Raw genomic sequence first — 19,685 nt, 5'->3', positions numbered from 1 at the left:
AATATTTATTTGTTTAACCCTTTGATTTCGTCTGTTTTAGCCTTAAGAAAATAGTTTTAAAGTGAAAGTGTTCATTATTAGGTCGTTGCCACAGCTATAATAAACTTTCGTTATTTTGATAAAGTCTCGTTTGATTTTATTTATTATTTGAGCAGTTATTTTGGTCGTAAATTTACTTTAAAATTTATTTTTGACAAAAACTTTTAAAAACTTTTAATGATTTAAGTTAAAAACAACTTTTTAAACTGTCGATAAAAACTCGTTGCAGTTTTTTTAGATATAAATTTTTATTTTTATAATTGTTTAAAATATTTTTTTGTAATTGTTTAAAATAAGGCTGAGTTTTGTATTTTTTATAAATTGTTAAAATATCTTAAACTTATAAACTTTATTTTATTGTTAAAATCTTTAATTTTTAAGTAGTTTAAAATACCAGAGTATCAATTTTTTGTAATCATATTTATAAATATTTAAAACTATTTAATAAATTTAAGATAAATATTTATTTGTTTTGTTTATTTTATTTTTTGTACAGTTTTTTTAGTAGGATTTTTAATATATTTTTGCATTTTCTTTAAAACTTCTTTGTTAGCATTTTTACTAAGTTTAAACAGTTTGTAATATAAGGTTAAACTAAAGCTTCCCACTTAGCAAACATCGTAAAACTGACTGCATTTTAAATATCGTTGGAACTTGCAACTAATATTTACCCACGCACCACATATGCTAGTTTGTAGAAGTTATAGAAAAAATAATAATGTAACAACTTTGTTATATTAAACAATAAAAACATGGTTCCGTTATACTTCTTATGGTAGTCAACTATGAGCCGAAAGGTTTCGGGTTCAAGCCGCACCAATGCCACACTATTCGCCCTTGAACCCGTCGTTTACAAATAGCTTAAACACGCCAAAAGGTTTTGGGTTCGAACCGCACCAATGCCACACTATTTGCCCTTGAACCCGTCGTTTGCATAGCTTAAACACGTAACAATAGCAAACCTTTTCTTATAATGCGTAAATACTAAAATAATGTAATACAAAAAATAAATGTTTTTTTGCGTTTTTTTAACTTAAAAAAGTAAATATTAAGAGATTATCTTTTTGCATTATGAAAAACTTTCGTCAAATTTTAAGTTTTACCCAGCTGCATATTTTAATTGCTGCACCTGGCACAACTTGTGACGTGATAATGTACACTAGTGTGACGTTATAGTGGTTAGTTTGATTCACACTTGCTTGGAATTACGATTGCAGAAAAAAGTTTTTTGTGGATTCAAAATTTTAAGAATTTTTTTTGCTTTTTGATTAAAAATTTTATGCGAATTGATGTATTGAAAATTTTTTTATTATTTGTATAAAAACCCTTTTTTATTTAAATATTTTTAGAATTTTTTCCTCTTTTTTAAAATCTTTTTATCTTTTTTAAACCTTTAACTTATTGTTAAAATTTCCAGTTAAAAGAAACTTATTATTAAAGTTTTTAGGGATTAAATTTTAAGACCAAAAAAGCTTTTACCAAATTTTAACACAGCGCCGCGCCAATATTAATGACTTTATGACGTCATTTATCTTCAAAATTTTGTTTTTTTGACTTTAAATTTTTTGAAAAATAAAAAAAAAATTTTAAATTTTTGAAAGTTTTTTTAACAACACGAACTAAATATTGAATTTCGAATACGGATCACTGAAAATATACATCATAAACTCATCACTATTACGTCATAACCACTTTCTTGTTTTCACTATAAACAAACTTTTGTTTTAAACTAGCTCAATTGTAAAAAAAAATATTTTTTGTTTTTTTAATTTCGCCAATTCCGAAAATATAAAAAAATATTTTGGTAAAAATTGAGCGAAAGTAGAAATTTATGGTTCAAGTTTAGGTTCAGACAAATGGTTTCCTATTATGACGTCATAGAGTTGGGGTAATATGGGTTTGTGACGTTAACAGTTTGCTTAAATATAAACAATTTTATTTGTTTTGAAAAAAGTTTTTTCTTTAAATCTGAATTTTTTTGCTAGTTCAAAAAAATTATATTTTTTGCTGTAGAGCTAGATTAATTTAATTTTAATTTTTAATTAGTTTAATTATAAAATAAAAATTTAAAAAATAATTTATTTTTACCATTGATGTAATATTGAGTAGCACCTAATAACTACTTATGACGTCATAGTGGAGTGTTTGTTATCAATAATTTACATTGTCAAGTTGTTTGAGTTCAACTTGTTACCAGAAGTTTAAAAATTCGTTTTTTTTTTGTTTAAATTTTGTGATTTTTTAGATTTTAAAAGAAATCTTTGAGTTTTTATTTGTAAATAAGAAAATATTTAACTTTTCTGCTAAAAATTCTGCGTTAATTAAATTAAAAAATTAGTTTATTTTATATTCTGTAAATACTAGAAAACAATAATTATTTATTTTTCAGACTTTCAAATTTTCGGAATTAAAAAACAATTAAAACTCGATTTATTTCCTTAAAAAGCAAATTTTTTCTCCCCGCGCAAAATCAACAAAATAATCACGAACTTCTACGATCTAACAACAACTAGCATTGCTTGTATGACGTCACAATCACGCTTGAATTGTTGCACAACAATGACCCCATTGTCAACTACTTTTGTGGTAAAATTTAGGACAATATAAGTTAGGATAATAGACTTTTAGAAGTGGGTTGGATCTAGGAAAAAATCATTAAAATTTTGCCCTTATATTAAACCCGCGTTTAAACCTCGTATTGTTCCTGGTATTTGCAACATTTTTGTTTAATTTAACTTATTTTAAAAGACGGTTTTTTAAGTAGTTTTGTATAAACGGCAAATTCGATTTAAAAATTAAAATTTTTACATTTTAAAATAGAAAAAAATTCGAAACTTTTAATAAACGACATTTAAACCACGAATGCGATAAAAAAAATTATATTTTACTTTTTAAAAGGTTCAAAAGTTAAAAAAAAACGGAATTTTTATTTTCAAAAAAACTTTGTTTTTTACGTTGTGGTTTTGTTGTAATTTTGTATAAATGCCTAAATCGATAAATAATTATTTTTTACACATTAATGATAATAAAAATGTGAAAAACTTTAAAAAATGTTTTTTTTTTTTTAAAAACTTTTGTTTTTTTGTAAATATTGTCCAAAAATGGTTCTAATTCGCCTTAAGAAATTTCTTTTAACTCTGGCCCCATTATTATCCTTGCATCTGAGCCCAGTCTTAACTTAATGAGGGGGTAAAAGGGTCCCCTGGTCACGGTAGAGCGCCACCAATAACAAATGGAAGTTACTTGATACTTTCACGAGCGTTATTTACTTTTACGAAACTATTTAAGGTTGGGGTAGTGTAAAAGGTAAACAACAATGTTTTTAGGACAAAACTGAATTAATACAACTTTTAAGTCTTAGATGGAACTGGTATTTTATGCTAATCTAATCCAGTGTTAAGTTTTTAAGCGAATTTTACGATAAATTTAATCAGTTTTTAATCTTTTTTAGAATGAAATATTACGATAATTTTATTTAGTTTTAAAAGCATGTTTTATGTTAAGAATACGAGTTATGTTTTATTAAAACATTGTTTAAAACATTGTTTAGTAAAACAGTTAAGAATATAACCTTTACTAGAGCCTTTATTTATTGGTCAGTTTTAAGAAAGTAGTTACATATTTAAGATCTTGGTTAATAAAGTTACACATCTTTTGCATTAAAGGGTCGTTACAAGATTTAGTTTATGTGCAAAGCTTTAATTAGGAAATAACGTTAAACAGAGTAAAGGATATTTTATATTCTTTAAAATCTCTCTTTAAAAAATTGGTGAACGCTCCCTTAAAAATCAGTAAACGTCCTTTTTAAAAAAATAATAAACAGTTCCTTAAAAAAATTAGCAATCTACATTTCTAAACAGTAGACGGCCCTTTCAAAAAATAACTAATCCCTCCCTTTAAAAATGAGTGAACGCCCCTTTAAAAAATCAGTGAACGCTCCTTTTAAAAATAACTAATCTTCTCCCTTTAAAAACGAGTGAACGCTTCCTTTAAAAATTAGTGTCCCCCTCTTTAAATCTTAGTGAACACTCCCTGTCAAAAGCTTTTTAGTTTTAATTCACTTTCCAGGTTTAGTGAACGCTCCATTTAACTTTTACCCCAACTTTCATCTAGGGTGAAATTCCTTGGGTTTTGGCACGAAATGGTTAGTGTAGAATTGTTGCGGGGTAGAGGGGTTTTATGGATTATAACTCGGTTGCTTTTGTTGTATTTTTAAGAAGTTTTTTAACACGTTTTTTGGAACCTTATAAGTAAAGTTTTTTAGTAAAACAAATAATGAGTTTTTTAGGATTTTTTAATTTTTTAAGTCGTGTTTGAATTAAAATAGTTTTTAGTCTAAATATGAAAAGGGTAAAAATTGAAATTTTAGAAAGTTATTAGCAAGTTTTTAACATAGAATATTATCAACCTAGTAAAAAATTAAAAAAATAAATGTTTATTTATTAATAGATTGTAATTAAATTATTATTTATAATATATATTAAATATTTGCATAATTTTATTGTTTTTTTTTGTTTTAAAAGTAGTTGAAATTTGACGATTTTTCTAAAAAAACGTCATTTTTACCGTAATTTTTTGCAAATATAGCAGAGAATTAAAAATAACCTTTAATTTATTAATTAACAATTTGTAGTTAAATTATTTTAATTAGTTAAATATCTATCTTAAACTTTTTTATATCAATTGCTAAACTATTTTAAAAGTAGTTAAAATTTAACGAATTTCTGAACAAAAACGTAAAATATCTCACAATGTTTAGTGTTATATTCGCCCACCCAAACTTCATAAACTTCGCTGTTTTGAACTTGGATTAAAATTGAATTTTTGACACTTCTACACACACCGATTTCTAATCTGAATGTTAACCTTAAATATGAATGTGACGTCACAATCTAATGTGTGTGGTCCTGTCGTCATAATTATCGGGTTTATGATGTTGTTATGTAGAGGATTATTGTATTCTAGTATTTGTCGAACAATGAAATTTTTGTCGATTGTTTAGATTCGCGAAAATAACGAATTTTTATTATTATTCGATTTTGTTGTGGTAGAATTTAAGAAAAGCTTCCAGAAAAAAAATTAATTTAAAAATAAGAAAATTTTCTTAAATTAAAAAAATAAAATTTTTTTTTGAAACTCCCACGTTGAAAATTTAAATAAAAAAGCGAAATTAAATTGTGTGGGTTCCGCCTCGGTGAACAACTAGTATGACGTCATAGTTAAGTATCGCTTTCACATGAAGTAGAATCGGTTGAAGAAGTCGTTAACATTCCGTAGAATAATTACCAGTCTCAAAGCGCGATCGAAAAATAAATAAAAACTAAAAAAAAAAATTTCTTTGAACACTTAAGAACACTTTCTACACCATCATGAGGTCGTGGGTTCGATCCCCACTGCTCTTATGCTGTAGCGCCCTTGAGTAAAGCGTTATAAACGGTATAAACTACTGCTCAGCCAGCATTTAATTATTTGATTAATTATCAGGCAATTATAATCTATAATATCTTAAACTACCAAAGGCAACTCAAGACTGGGTTGGGGTAACTGATGTTACTCTATGTTTAGGTCGCGCATTCGACTTTCCCACATCGAGGATAAAGATATATATAAAAAAATAATTTTTTTTATAAACAAAAACATATTTTAAACTTGAACCTAATATTATTTCGGGTTTTATTTATTGTTCTCCGTTCATTATTCTCAATTATTTTCCTTTCTATGACATCATAATATCGTCTATTCATAAGATGACATCATATAATTGGGCCAAGGGTAGTAATTTTATCCAATATTGTTGATATTAAAGTTAAAAATAACGTTTTTAGGTTTCTATATTTTACCGAAATAAGGTACTGGTAGTTTACCAAGAAATGCATCTAATTTTTAAATTTAAATATAGTTTTCTTGTAGCAAAAATAGAAATAAAACGACATTAAAAGTTACAACATTTATGTATTTTTTTAATTAGTTTTTTTTGCGCATTAATAAATGTATGTAAATATTAATGAGACTAGAAAAATGAAAAAAAAATTAATTTAATGATTTAAAACTTGCCATAAATATTAATTTTTACATTAAAAATATAAAACCAACTAATAAGATTTGAATATAAACAAAAAACTTTACCATTTCTTTAATTAAAATCAGATTTTATTTATTATTGGTGTTATATAGGAGAATATAAACTTAACATAAAGCGGTCCAGAAATTCTAGTTTTAAAAAAACGCGATTAAAATTCAATCGCCGCTGGGTTTGTTCACGTTAATCATCCAAGTTATTTGTTTTTCGACTTTTTAAGATCTCGAACGTCGAGGTAAATATAAGTTCAGATTAACGAGGTTATATAGCTCCGAGCGTTTGTACGAAAATGTTGGATTTTTTATAAGAATCTTTTTTATATTTTTTTACAAGAAACTGGTTTTTATAATATTTGAAATTTACAGTTTTTAAAGCTTATATGCACATAGATTTAGATTAGGAATATTAACTTATAAGGACTTGTATAATATAGCAGAATCTTTAATATGAATATGTACTTTAAAAATTATTTTTTAGTAGTTTATATATTATTTTAAATTTTACTTTTTAGCATATTACTTTTTAGATTTTTAATATATTTAAAGTGAATTGTTTAAAACAATTAGGTTTGTTATGTTATTGTTACAATTACGATTGTTTAATTTGATTGTTTAAAACAATAACAATCAAGTATTTATGTTTATTTTATTTAGGAAAGTTAAATATTTTAAACACGAAGGTTTTAAGATTTTTGGTTTCCTTCTTAGGTCCGTCTGTTTTAGTTTAATTATCTAAATTTACGCAAAGATTTTTAAATACTCTCTCGTTGTAACATTATATTCTAGTAGAACCGCCTTTTTAACTCCAGCCAAAACTAATCGTTCACTTAAAAATTGGATTTATTAAAACCAAAGTTTTAAACGTTTTGCGTAGGTTTTTATATGCTGTATGTTCAGTTATAAGTAAAGATAGTTTAAAATTGTTATTGTGTTTTAAATTTGTGTTTTTTATTCATTTATAATTGTTTAAATTTCGTTTTTTAATTTACAATTAGTATATATATATATATTATAAGTCAAACATTTTCTAACTAGATATTCGGCAATTGAATGGAATATATAATAAACTAAGGCAGACAATTTGGATAAATATTAATTTAAATTAATAATGTATTAGATAATTGGTTTTAAAATTGTTAGAATCAAAATTTAGTTTATTTTTTGTAATCAGTTAGTGTATTTAAACTATGTATGATTATTTACTTTTATAGATTAAACCTATTTTTGATAAGTTGGTGACTTAAAAAGTGGAATATATCGACAAAGGTTACTTTAAATTAATAATGTATTAGATTGTAAAATCGTTAATTTATGTAAATTATGTATATAAAGTTTTATAGATATCTTGATATATTAACTTATAGAGTAAATGTAAAAATTAAAACACCATTTATTTTGTTCGTATTAGTTTAAGTAAATGGTTAAAATGTGGTTTTTAATTGTTTTATTTATTTTATATCAGAATTGTTTAAAATTTCAGATACTTGAAAGATAATTAAATCAAACAGTCTTAAAAATTTTTTGAGCTTGAATTCTTGATATTATTGAACTTTTTAATCCATTTTAACAAGAACTTTATAATTACATGGATCAAACTTTGTCCTCGGGCGTTTTAATATGATTGTGTGGTTGGCTTTTCAGAGTACTTGATGTACTTCGTGTCTAACTCGAACCACCGTTGTCTGTCTAACATTTTAATCGTTTAATTATTAGGAGTTGAACAACAATTGTCCCATGTAAATAAGAACACGATATTTTTATATCGGATTACGTCATTTAAACAGGTTTTGTTTTTTATAAGCGCCTGTCAGTTATTTTTTATTGTGTTATTAAAAAAATAAATTGTTTAAAAAAAAAACAGAATTTAGATGAAGTTTTTAAAAAAAATTTGACAACATTGGATTTTTGCACGCGATTAGTATAGTTATATTAATATAAGAAGTTCAATAACATACGAAACTCGAAGGTAAAGTAAGGCTGAAGTAATAAAAGTAACTTAAAGTTAAGGCTGTAAGGTCAATAACCCCTAAACTAAAGGCAATTTAATATAAAACGCAAATAGCGAAACCATAAAACTGTAAAGTATGCAAACTTTAATTTTTAAGTAAAATGTAACTAAAAAAGGCGCAAAAAAGTTAACTTTTTTCTGCAATTAATAAAAATTTTATCAAAAAAAACGTAAAAAAAATGTTAACTTAAAATGAGTTTTTTTTTAAGTATAAAACTTTGTTCTAAATATTACAATAATTATTTACTAGTTCACTTATTTATATTCTTCAAAAATTTCACCAAATTCTATCAAAGTAGTGGTTAGTTGTTCAACAACATTAAACAAATATTTAGTTGTGAAAAAAGTTGTTGCAAAATTAATAATTAACTTTTTTGTATTGTTGTGTAAAACTTTATACCGAGGGTGTTACTAAAATTAGAAATTAGATTTTTAACAATTTGTTTTTTTTTGATGCAGTGTCATTTTTAGCACTTATTAGGAATTAATTAAAACCATTTGTTTATTAAATTAAAATAGGTTTTTATTTATATTATTTTTAGTTTTAATTTAGGTAAAGAAAGAATTAGAAATAACTAAATCAAAATGTTTTTAATTTACCAAAATAAAATCTAATGACAACTTTAAAATATGAACGCTTAAACTGAGATTAAAAAGTGTGTTAAAATAAATAAAATTTATAAATAATTGAAAGGAATTTCAAATTTTTTGTTGAGTATAAACAGAGAGATTGCAGAACAACATCAACTCCCTTGTGGTCTTGAATCTTTGCAGACTTAATCAGCAACAACTTAGTTTAAATGGGCCACTAATAATAAAGTGTTAAGCTCTAGTTATTTGAATTTAAATGATGCAGTTTAGTAATGTAAATGTTATAGTATATATAGTAATGTAAACTCTTTTACTAGAATTTAAAAATGTTGCAGCTTAGAGTTAGGTAGAATAAAAATTTATGTTATTAAAATATTAATAATTGTCTCTTTGTAATGGTAACTGATCTTTCTTATATTGTTTTTTTGTTTTTTAGAGTATTGGGTTAAATTAATTTAAGTATTGCATAAATAATTGGGTGGAAAAAGAAAACCTATTTTTTTAGTTTTTTTGCAACATTTAAAAAGTTGCAAATTACTATGCTTTATATATTGTTTGTTGTTACTTTTTTGAATTTGTTAATTATTTAGGTTAAGTGAAAAATGTAGAGATTTTGTGAATTTTACTTAAAAAAAAAGTTTTAAATTCTTATATAAAATCTACTTATAATAAAATCATTGCAAATGTTAAAAGGAAGTCAAAATACTAGAATTGGGTATCTAGTAATAGTTTAATACTGATGATATTGTCATAAATTAAAATATAATTACCAAACTCAATATTTGGTTTGCTTATCTCGTTGTCATGACAACAGCAGTTTAACCTAAACCTAAACTAATGGCACAAGTTGATATTGTTCGGTAGCGATATTGTTAAAACGTGCCGTTCACTTTAAAATCTAATTTTTCTTCAACATTTTATTGTTTTACGACGGTAATGTTTGCTCTGCGCAAACAACGCTAGTTTTACACGAGCTTCAATGCTTTTAATTCCTCGTTTATTTTCTTAAATTCGAGATTCAGCAAAGTAAGATTAATGGCTTTAACATTTTTAACTGAAAAACAAGTTTCTGGAAATTTTTGTTTAATTTTTAACCAGGATTTATTAGTAGGTTTAAAATTGTGAGTAATATTGCATTTTAAAATATTTTTTGGTAATCTACAGTAAAGATATTAAGTAATTGGTATAAAATAGGTACAAAAATAAGAACTAGATTTGTAAAAGTATTCTAGTACTTTAATTTAATATATATTTAACCCATTTTATTCGTTCACAATATTTTTGTTACCAATATTGAAGTTTTATCAGCAGTTGTTGAAATTTTTATATTTAAATACTAAAAAATCAGAAAAAATGTGTTATTACTGACTATTTACAATTTCATTTATGAACTTTCACAATTTTTATTCTTACAGATATTATTAAGTTTTTTTATTAACTGATTATGTGAATTAAGAATGGGTTGTGCACATAGTATTAGTGACAACCATCCAAGCATGTTTAAAGCCAGGAATCTGAACAATCACGATAAATCGATGAATTCTGTCATTCTAGAAGGTAAGTTACAGCAAAATTATTTTTTAAGTTTTTAGGGGAACTGTTTTTGTTTCGTTTTTTATTGTGTTTACCTTTTCAAAGTAAGCTATTGTTTAATTTAGAGTTTTCGCACATTGATAAAAGTAAATAATAAATTTGATATACAATTAATATTACAACAATGCGACGGGAAAAAATGACAAAATCAATTTAATGATTTACATGCCAAAAATATTAATGTTTACATAAAGATGTTAAGTATGTTATGGCATGGTCACCAGACCCAATCTTAGTTACACTTAATTACAAAATTATTTTTATTTGAAAATTTTTTAGTCAAATCTTATATTATTTTACTTTACCTAAGATGTTTCAGGTAAAATTAATTTAACAATTGCAAACTAATCGATATTTTAACTTTTAATATGTTTTTATTGCGAATATTTCAAATACAATAGCATTAAATGGGGCCTAAAATTTTTCATTTTTTTTAAATGACATCATCGTGAAAGATTTTAAAAGTTGGCAAATAGTTAGTTTGTTGTTGTTTTAAGTAGGCAGGGTTGGTTTAAAACGCTTCATTTCATCTCAAATGTAACTTGAGAGCCTGGGTCAGAGGCTGAAGAAGTTATTTTGTTAAATTCACGTTTTTAAACTTTACCTCGACGTGGTTTTGAAATATGTGTGGTTCTATTTTGTGTAATTACCATTTTTGGATTTGAATTCATGTTTTAATTTATTGTGTTGATGGAAGATTAAAGTTTTAAAATGTTGTGTTTTTGTACTAATTGAATTATTGGCAGTTGATTTTTTAAAATAGTTTGAAAATATGAGTGACATAAATATATATAAATCCTTACAACTTACAAAATTTTTATTCCAAATTAAAAAATAAACTTTGCTGAAAAGTTGTCAAAAAATTTAGTTTTTTAAATAGAATAGAACAAAAGATATTACTTCATACAGCACCGAATTTTAATTAAAATCTACTTAAAAAATGTTAAAATATTTTCGATTTTTTTAGCCTACTTTTACTTGTCAAAAATTCTCAAAAAAGTTTTAAAAGATTTATATTTTTTCTAACAGTTCAACGCTCTAGAGTGGTAGTTCACAGTAGAAACCAGAAAGTTATGGCAACGTGGCCGATATCTTGTTTAAGAAGGTACGGATGCAAACGTGATCTTCTGTTTATTGAAGCTGGAAGTGGATGTGATACTGGACAGGGTAAGAACTTTTTTCATGTTTTTTTTTATATTTTACACAGTAGCAACTTGTTTTCGGTTTTGTAATTTTTTATATTATATACATATATACAAGAAAAGCTATTATATTTTGTAGGCTATGAGTTTAAGTAAAGATTGTAGTGAATTTATATATGGTTAAGATCCTCTAACTATTATATAAATACTATAACTTTAACTGTTATTTTCTACATTATACTACAATAGTAGTTTGTTATAAACAGTTTAAGCATGTAAAATAAATTAGATTTAATCTCAGATTACCCTATATTGAATTAATTCTTAAACTATGTTTTTTTACATTTTATAAAAACAAATGCATAAAATGCTTATCATAGTATATTATACAAATAATTCACTTTAAGAAATGTGTTGTATTATATTTCAATGTAGATTTCTCTATACTTATAATATGTTAAGTGTATTAAATTTTCCCAACCCACACCCAATTATGACTTGGAATAAAAATGATTTAATTATCATGCTGTCATGTTGGTCTTCCACATCAAAGATATAATCATACTTTTACACATATATGGATATTAATATTACTGGTCGATTTATTTAATTGTTGTAATATAGTTGCAACTCTCAACTAATATTTGCTTATGGTAATTTACATACCACAAACTGCAGGTTTGTTTATTTTGTAGGCCTATAAGATTGGCATACATATTTATAACTGTATTGTCCACTAAGCTCCATTATAGTTTACTATATTTAAACTTGTTTTTACTTAGGTATGTATTTGTTTAAATCAACCCGCACCGACCAAATCTTTAAACTTTTGAAACGATATTGGACGGAAATTCAGCAACAAAATGAACAAGTTAACAATGAGATGAATAATCCAAATCTAATTCCAATCACATCCTCAAATTCCAACCAAGCACAAACTGGTGAGAAAATAAAATTTTAAGTTTATTTGGTGTAAAAATTTGCTTGTTTTTGAGTTTGTTTTTTTTGAAGTCCTAAATAAAAAGAAGGCAAAAGTAAAATAATATAATTACACAAGGATTAAACTAGTTTATGGATTAAATATTACCAAAGTCAACCTGAGACTGGGTCAAGGTAACAAATGTTACTCTATGTTTAGACTGTAAAGTCGACCTTCCCACATTGAGAATAATTAATAAAAAAAATACATTACACATAGTTTCGCAGTAAAATATGTTGTTTTCATTAATTCTTTATCATTTTTGTGGTGCCAATTATAATAAAAATAACAAAACTTTAAAATTTTTATTTTTTTTATTTAGTTATCACGACAGTTACGACTCAAAATCGTGAATATTACAACATGAACCAAACCCCAACTCAGAATGGAGATGCCAACTACACTAATGGATGTGTAAGAAATTATGCTAGCTCTAGTGCATCCTCTACTGGCCACCATACTCCCAACACACCTGCCCCTAGGGGGAGCACTTCGTCTCAACACCCTTGCAACTGTAAGTTGATTTTTAACATTTTGCAATTAAGTTTTATTATTATTTTTTTTAATTTACTGATTTAAAATTTTTTTTTTACAGCTGGCCTCCCCTCCCTACCAGAGGAGCACACTCCCTCACACACCCCTTTATTAGATGGGCCAACTACTTTCACTTTACAGGCAGCCCCAGCTTCTAGAAAGGTAAGAGTTAAAAGGGGGGTTATTTTCAAAATTGAAGATTGTTTATTATAACTAAGTTTAATAACAGTTTAAAAATACCAAACTTATGAATATTTTATAATTTAAAACTTTTTTGTTTTAGGAAATGTTAAATCGAAAACGTCGAATAAATAGTGAAACTGTTGCCTCATATAATCGCAACACACAACGAGTTATACTTGAAAGCCCACAACGTAGGAACAGCGAGAACACAAACTACGAGAACAATGTTCTTCCCACCTCGTCAACAGATGGAATCCAATCAGGGAGTTTCCCTAGGATGAAATACGACAAGAAAACCGATCAAGTGAAGTTGGAGACGAAGAAAACTCGTGTGAGTGAAAACTCGTCAATGATCTCGCCTGATATTGAGTCAGTTAGCCGAGATGTCAGCACCATGTCACTTAAGTCTGACTGCGAACCCCTTCTGACCCCTGGGAGTAACAGCACATCAGGTATAGGAAGTATGAATGGGAATAACGGGGTTAATTTGACCTCTACACAACCCCCTCCCCCAATACCCCCCCTAACAGCATGCATGGACCCATGGAAACGAAACAATTTTCACACAAATCGGTTCCATCGTCGTTTATCCCCATCTTTCGTTCCACAAAGTGCATGTGAGTATGTTAACACTGTAAATGTGGGTAAAGATGTAGCGGGCACCCCGTTACCCGCAACTGCAGTGGGTACAAACATGCATTTTAGCTTTGACTTTGATCATTTGTATCCTAACCGCTCAAAATCAAATGGTTTTTACGGAACTCGGTCTTCTGAGTTGAATTACGCGATGGTGGAAGTTTCGACGAAGAACGGGGACGATTTTAACTGTGGGGCTTCTTCTGCATCATCAGGAATCCCTGGGACCCCTCGAACCCCTAAAACGCCCAAAACCCCCTCTTTAAAGAACTCGTCGACAGATTACGCCATCATCGACCACAAGAAAACGAGGGCGCTCTCGAACGCTCATCGAACCCGACAACGTGAACGAAAATCTCGCCATGGAAGTTCAGAAGTCGCGCTTTTAAACCCTGTGTGATGTCATAATAAAGTAACAATGATATCATATAAACAAGGGTTATGACATCACAACTGATGAACGTCGAATGGGAAAAGATAAGGAAGATGTGTTGATGATGTCATTCCTGTAAAATACGTCACGTTGCCATGCCAACAAACTTTTTTAAAGTTTTTATTTTTTGCTTGATGTAAAAACCGAAAATTTTGTTCATTTCTGAAGAGAATTATTTTTTGTTATCGTTTTACTGAGCTTTTTAGTCAAACCACTTTTATCGGGATTTTTTCGCTGGTTTTAAATATTTGTGCAAAGTTATGAAACTGCCAAGCTACTGAAAGTTATTTTGTTGCTGCTTGGAATTGGGTTCTGCGTTGAAAAAACTGTTTTCTAATCAGTTTTATGGATTTTTTCTAAATATTGCATTTATGATAATTATAATTATACAATTTTTTAAACATTTGTAAGGTACAAAATTACAACATTTTATTCAACTCTATATTGGTACAAAATTGAAAATTTTTTTATACAGTTCCTGTATTATTACACATTTAAATTCAACCACAAAAATTAAACAATTTGTAAAAATTTCAATTTTGAATAACACTTTTTTTGTAAACATTCAATTATTTTTATTTGCCTTTTTTTGCTTTTTGTTATAAACGGTGCCTTTTTATTATAAATATTAAATGTTATTAATAAGAAATCGTGATTTTTTCTAAAAATTCTGATTTTTGTTATTTTTAATTTTTTAAATCATGAATTTTTTGGTTCTGTTTTTTTTCCAGGTTCTTTTTTTTATAAGTTGGTTTGCAATATTCTCTGCTGTCAAATTGTCAAATGGTGCTTAAAATAATTCTGTTTTTTGTATTTTTAGAAACTAAAGTATTTTTAAAATCATGTATATCAATTATTCTGTATGGAAACCGTGATGTAAGTTAAGATACAAATTATTCTGCATTAAAATTGCAAATAACTCCTAATATTAAACTGTTTTTAACTCTTTTAAACTTCGCAAAAAAAATCTTTTTTGTTTTTTTAATATTACAACTTTTGTAACTGTTCTCCTTTTTTGTGACGTAACAGCGACTGACAGTGACGTCACAATTTCATATTTTTCACACTTGAGTGTTAATTAGTCCTGCCTCCTTTTTGTTCAAATAAATCATTCTTTGTTAAAATTTTGTTTTTGTCAGCCGCGCTAAATTGTTGACTTCGAGGTCGATGGATCGATTCCCCGTGAACGCTAACTTTTTTTTCTTTTTTTATAACAAATTGTTGTTTATTTGTTATGAATTGCCAATATTAAGCCTTTGTTAAAGCTATTTTGTAAACAATTTTCGAAATTATCGAAAACGCATTTGACCGAATGAACATCTTTCCGAAAAATTTAAGTTTTGAAGACGCCATTTTACCGAAATATTATGAGAAATTTTAGGGAATTTACCAGAGTAGGGGTTAGGGTAAAAGTGGGTTATTAAAAGTGTTTTATTGTCGGTAAAGTGGCATTTTTGGGAATGTGGTTTTCGGTCAAATGTATAACCGAAAAAATCGCGTTTTCAATAATTGTCAGTTACTACAAAACTGATAAACTTTAAAATATTTGAATTGTAATAAATAATTGTGACGTTACAAATCCAAACAACAACAAAAACAAGTTGAAAGATGTGGATTGACCGGAATCAGGGATAAAACTTTCATCTCCATCTTCTCCTTGAACATCTAATCCATATCCAGGGGGAATACAAGACATTCCTAAATTGATGATAAATTTAGACAATTTTAAAAATGTCCTGACGGTATATAAAATATTTTAAAAAACAGACAATTGTTATTCGTTCAATATCTGGCATTTTGTAATTGTTAGAGATCAAGGTTCGATTTTCATTGTTGACAACGAGATTTTTTTGTTATTTTTTTATCTTCGATGTGCAAAGGTCGACCTTACGATCTACACATAGAGTAACAACCATTACTCCGACCCAGTCCCGAATTGCCTTTAGCAGTTTGGGATATTATAGATTATAATTGTCCGATAATTAAACTGCTGATTAAGTGTTAACTTAGCAGGACTTTATACCGTTTAAAATACTTTAATCAAGGGCACTACAGCATGAGAGTAGTGGAAATCGAACCAAGAACCTTATGTAGTGGAATCAAGTGTTCTGACTACTACACCATGCTGCTAGATGTTCAGTCTATCAGTAGCATATTTAGTTACCTGGAATAAGTGTAAGAAACGAAGTGATCGTAGTTGTCCATGAGAACGTTGTGGTAGTTGGTTCAAGCGGGGGAATGAATGGAATATCTTTGTCTCTATCTTTATTCCTGCACAATTTCACTTCACAATAATCCTTCTCACCTTTCGTTTTCTTCGAGAACAAAATCAGATTTCGAGCTGTTGTGGGTTCTGTAATATTACTAAATATCTTGCAGTTAAAATAAATAGTTGATAGACCTTTCTACGGTTGGAATTTTAATTTTCGTAATATGGTCGCAACTTTTCAACTAATTTTTGCCAGTAATAATTTAATCTTGTACCACAAATAACAGTTTTATTAAATTTGTAGGCCTATAAATTGGACATTCATATGTATTTGTTCACTAAGTTTTATTATATATAGATGATGAATAGTTTTTGGGGTAATATTTTGTACTGCTGGTTTAAATTATATCTGGTCTTCTTTGCATTTTTAGAAAAGGATTGAGGTATAAGGGGTGAATAAAAATGCCTTATTGTCGGTAAAATGTCGTTTTCGGTTTTATGTTTTTTTGTAAAATGTCTATTCCGTGAAATAGTCTTAGTACGATAGTATTACCTCAGTTACTATCTCGGTCTTAAAGTTAATTTAAAAGCACCAACTTTTTGCCGCTGGATGGGGTGGTTGGGTGACTCGGATCATAATATCCTCCACAATCGTCGCAAGAGGGCCCTCTTTTGTATGGAAATCTAGGCAAAAAGTTTACAAAAATAAATTCACCAAAAAAGACATTTCTTAAACATTAAAAACTTCTTTAAATCTAGAAAATACCTTTATGTATATAGTCTAGCTTATAAGATGCATTACTTTTGGCAAGTAAAAACTTATCTTTTCTTTTTTTACCTGAAATTAACACAAGTACTAACCTAGTCTTAAGTGCTGCTGTATACGACCATTCAGTAGCTAAAGGCGAGGTATAATCTAATACATTACCACGCGGAGCATAAGCGCATATCAGTAGAACTGTATTCGTCCAAACTATTCCATTAATTGTGTAATTTTGAGCTGACGAAGCTGAACAACCTAGCTTGTAAGTTTCGGCCCAGATTACCTAAGTTTTGGTTGGTAAAAGTTGATTTTACGAATTAAATAATGACCTATTTTAGATTTTATAAAGAATTCTACTGGTTAGAATTACTAAGATGGGCCTAGGATCGTTATAGCCTTTATAAAGAGCGCTACAACATGCCAGCAGACAGCAGTAGTAATTAAACACCAAATTTAACGTCTTAATTTACTTGAAGAACGCTACAAAAGGGCAGCAATAGACTTCCTATCTAAAACAGCCTGTCCTTAAAAATCTAGGCTTCGCGATATTTTATTTGTGTTTAAATTAAGTTATTGAAATTAAAACTAACTTGTAAGTAATGTCGACATACAGCATCACATGTCCTGGTTTCATAAGTGTAGAAAAATTTCTCGGACAACCAGGCACTTATTGCGTCACTAACGAACGTTGTTGGCAAATTATTACGATTTTTCCAAGCAAACCAATTAAAACCAATCTCAGTATCTAGTGAACTATGTCGGATTATATTATCTAGTTGGATATTTAAATCGTTTTTAAGCTCCCAAAAAGCGCTTCTTTCACGAAAATCGCAACTATTTGTCCGTATTTCAGCTACCCACTGTAACTCCTTATCCCAAGTTATATATCTCATATTAGTAGCAGATGGATCGACTTCTCTTCTAGCCTGATTATGAGCATCTCTTAAAATTTCTTTATCGTTTTCAGTAATATCCAAATTGATGCAGTTTTCTTCGCCTTCAATTACTGAAAATTCAGTTGTAGCTGGCTCGATTGTTAAGTTTGTTGCTGATGGATCTGCAGTTGTTTTACAGATTGGAAGGTCTTCTACATAGCGGCCATTTAAAAATAACCAGCGAGCCCGCATACGGTTGTAAAGCGACTTCTTTTTAGGTTTTACACTTGGAAGTTTGGGTGTACTTGTAGTTGTTAAATTTAATGCTGTTGTTGTAGTTGTGGTCTTTGTTGTTTTGGGGTTTTTTGAATTCGAAAAAATATTTCTAAAGAAATCACTAATTTCTCTTTTTCGTATTTTTTGTCTGCTAATAACTTCAGCTTCATAATTTGTTCTTTCTTTAAATATTTCGTCTTTCTTATTTATTGAATTAGGTAAATACTCAGCTGTGATAATGTTGTTAAAAATAACAATTAAAATCAGTATTTTAACGTAGCTGCAATTAATAATAATTTGATTATTTGATTTATTTAAAAGCAGCATTTTTAAATTTATTAATATTTTAAATAATGATAAACTACTAGAATGTGCGTAAATAAATGTGCATTGTTTAGGCCTTGTTACATCATTATATTGTTTATATTTAATTTTAGTATTTTTTTGAGGATATATAAATAAAATAATTTTATTCGCAAAAAGATTTAAAAAATTTTAAACTGGCAACTCTGGGTAATCACGTGCTTAATTAAACCATGCATAACTAATTAGAAGCAGTTTTGTTCCTCTTTAGTAATTTCTTGGAATTTTTTCGCTTTTATTGATTTTTAAAGATGTAAAAGGTTAACGGCTTGGTTAGATTTTTAGCTGAAGGTTTCTTATTTTTAAACAAATCAGTCAGACTGTTGGTATAAACAAAATTATTTGTATTTTTGTTAAAACGATTTATAACAAAGTCAAGACGTAAATTAACTTAATTACCGAAAAATTATCAGACATTATACTGTGCGATTTTTGCGTGATAGTATAGGGTCATATGTAAATACCCATTTTCCATTTTGCAAAGTTAGTTAGATATGATCCCACTACTTACCTCCCCTTGCTCTATAGTAGTACTAAAATAAGGGACCCAGAAAGTTACGGGGTGCGGAAATTATGGATAAATGGAGGCTGTATATAAAACGTTAAAAAAATTTGCTGAATGCAGAAATGGATGAAAATTTTATACCTTTTCTTAATTTTCCTGCGTGCTTTATAGTCGATTTTGCATCATACCTTGACCTTTGTAGTTAGTCCTGCATCATCCCTTGAGTTAAATACTGCATTCATCCTGCAGTAAAGTACAAAAATGCTGTTCCGTCCCGCATTCCGCGATTTTTTGTTAACGTTGACATACGGTCTCGCACTATCCCGCACCCCATACTTTAGTATTGTCCTTTTGAATTTCTTACACTTGTTGGCTTTCTGCAACTTCCCACATCTTCTATTTCAACATCCTTTGATCTTTTAAATAAATTGAATATTATAAAGTAGTTTAGAGCATGGTTTACTGCATTTTACTTTTC

General features: G+C 27.8%; 2 protein-coding genes across 2 annotated transcripts; one reads left to right on the top strand and one right to left on the bottom strand.

Annotated features, from left to right (window-relative positions):
* Positions 1-10,130: 10,130 nt before the first annotated feature.
* Positions 10,131-15,319, top strand: LOC145752883 (uncharacterized). The gene is made up of 6 exons (XM_082569251.1): positions 10,131-10,273; positions 11,339-11,476; positions 12,234-12,392; positions 12,753-12,944; positions 13,026-13,126; positions 13,248-15,319. The coding sequence occupies exons 1-6, from the start codon at positions 10,174-10,176 to the stop codon at positions 14,181-14,183; spliced, it is 1,626 nt and encodes a 541-aa protein (XP_082425377.1). The 5' UTR covers positions 10,131-10,173; the 3' UTR covers positions 14,184-15,319.
* Positions 15,291-18,752, bottom strand: LOC145763867 (uncharacterized). The gene is made up of 7 exons (XM_082575403.1): positions 18,748-18,752; positions 17,779-18,619; positions 17,287-17,471; positions 17,030-17,109; positions 16,381-16,569; positions 15,837-15,914; positions 15,291-15,418 (listed from the first exon to the last, which is right to left on the bottom strand). Exons 1-7 carry the CDS (start codon positions 18,750-18,752, stop codon positions 15,291-15,293), a joined length of 1,506 nt encoding a protein of 501 aa, XP_082431529.1.
* Positions 18,753-19,685: the final 933 nt, after the last annotated feature.

Source organism: Corella eumyota, chromosome 1 (genome assembly GCF_963082875.1).
Source record: "Corella eumyota chromosome 1, kaCorEumy4.1, whole genome shotgun sequence".
In the NCBI taxonomy this organism is placed as follows: domain Eukaryota; kingdom Metazoa; phylum Chordata; class Ascidiacea; order Phlebobranchia; family Corellidae; genus Corella; species Corella eumyota.
Note: the sequence above shows the minus strand (reverse complement) of the source record. Positions and strands in the feature narration are given on the sequence as shown.

Excerpts from the sequence above, each read along its gene's own strand:
- LOC145752883 (XM_082569251.1), top strand. The coding sequence starts at position 10,174 with ATGGGTTGTGCACATAGTATTAGTGACAACCATCCAAGCATGTTTAAA. Across the intron at positions 10,274-11,338 it reads GAATTCTGTCATTCTAGAAG|TTCAACGCTCTAGAGTGGTA; the intron begins GTAAGTTACAGC and ends TTTTTCTAACAG. Across the intron at positions 12,945-13,025 it reads GTCTCAACACCCTTGCAACT|CTGGCCTCCCCTCCCTACCA; the intron begins GTAAGTTGATTT and ends TTTTTTTTACAG.
- LOC145763867 (XM_082575403.1), bottom strand. Across the intron at positions 16,570-17,029 it reads CCCAACCACCCCATCCAGCG|AACCCACAACAGCTCGAAAT; the intron begins GCAAAAAGTTGG and ends GTAATATTACAG. Across the intron at positions 15,915-16,380 it reads GTTTCTTACACTTATTCCAG|GAATGTCTTGTATTCCCCCT; the intron begins GTAACTAAATAT and ends TCATCAATTTAG.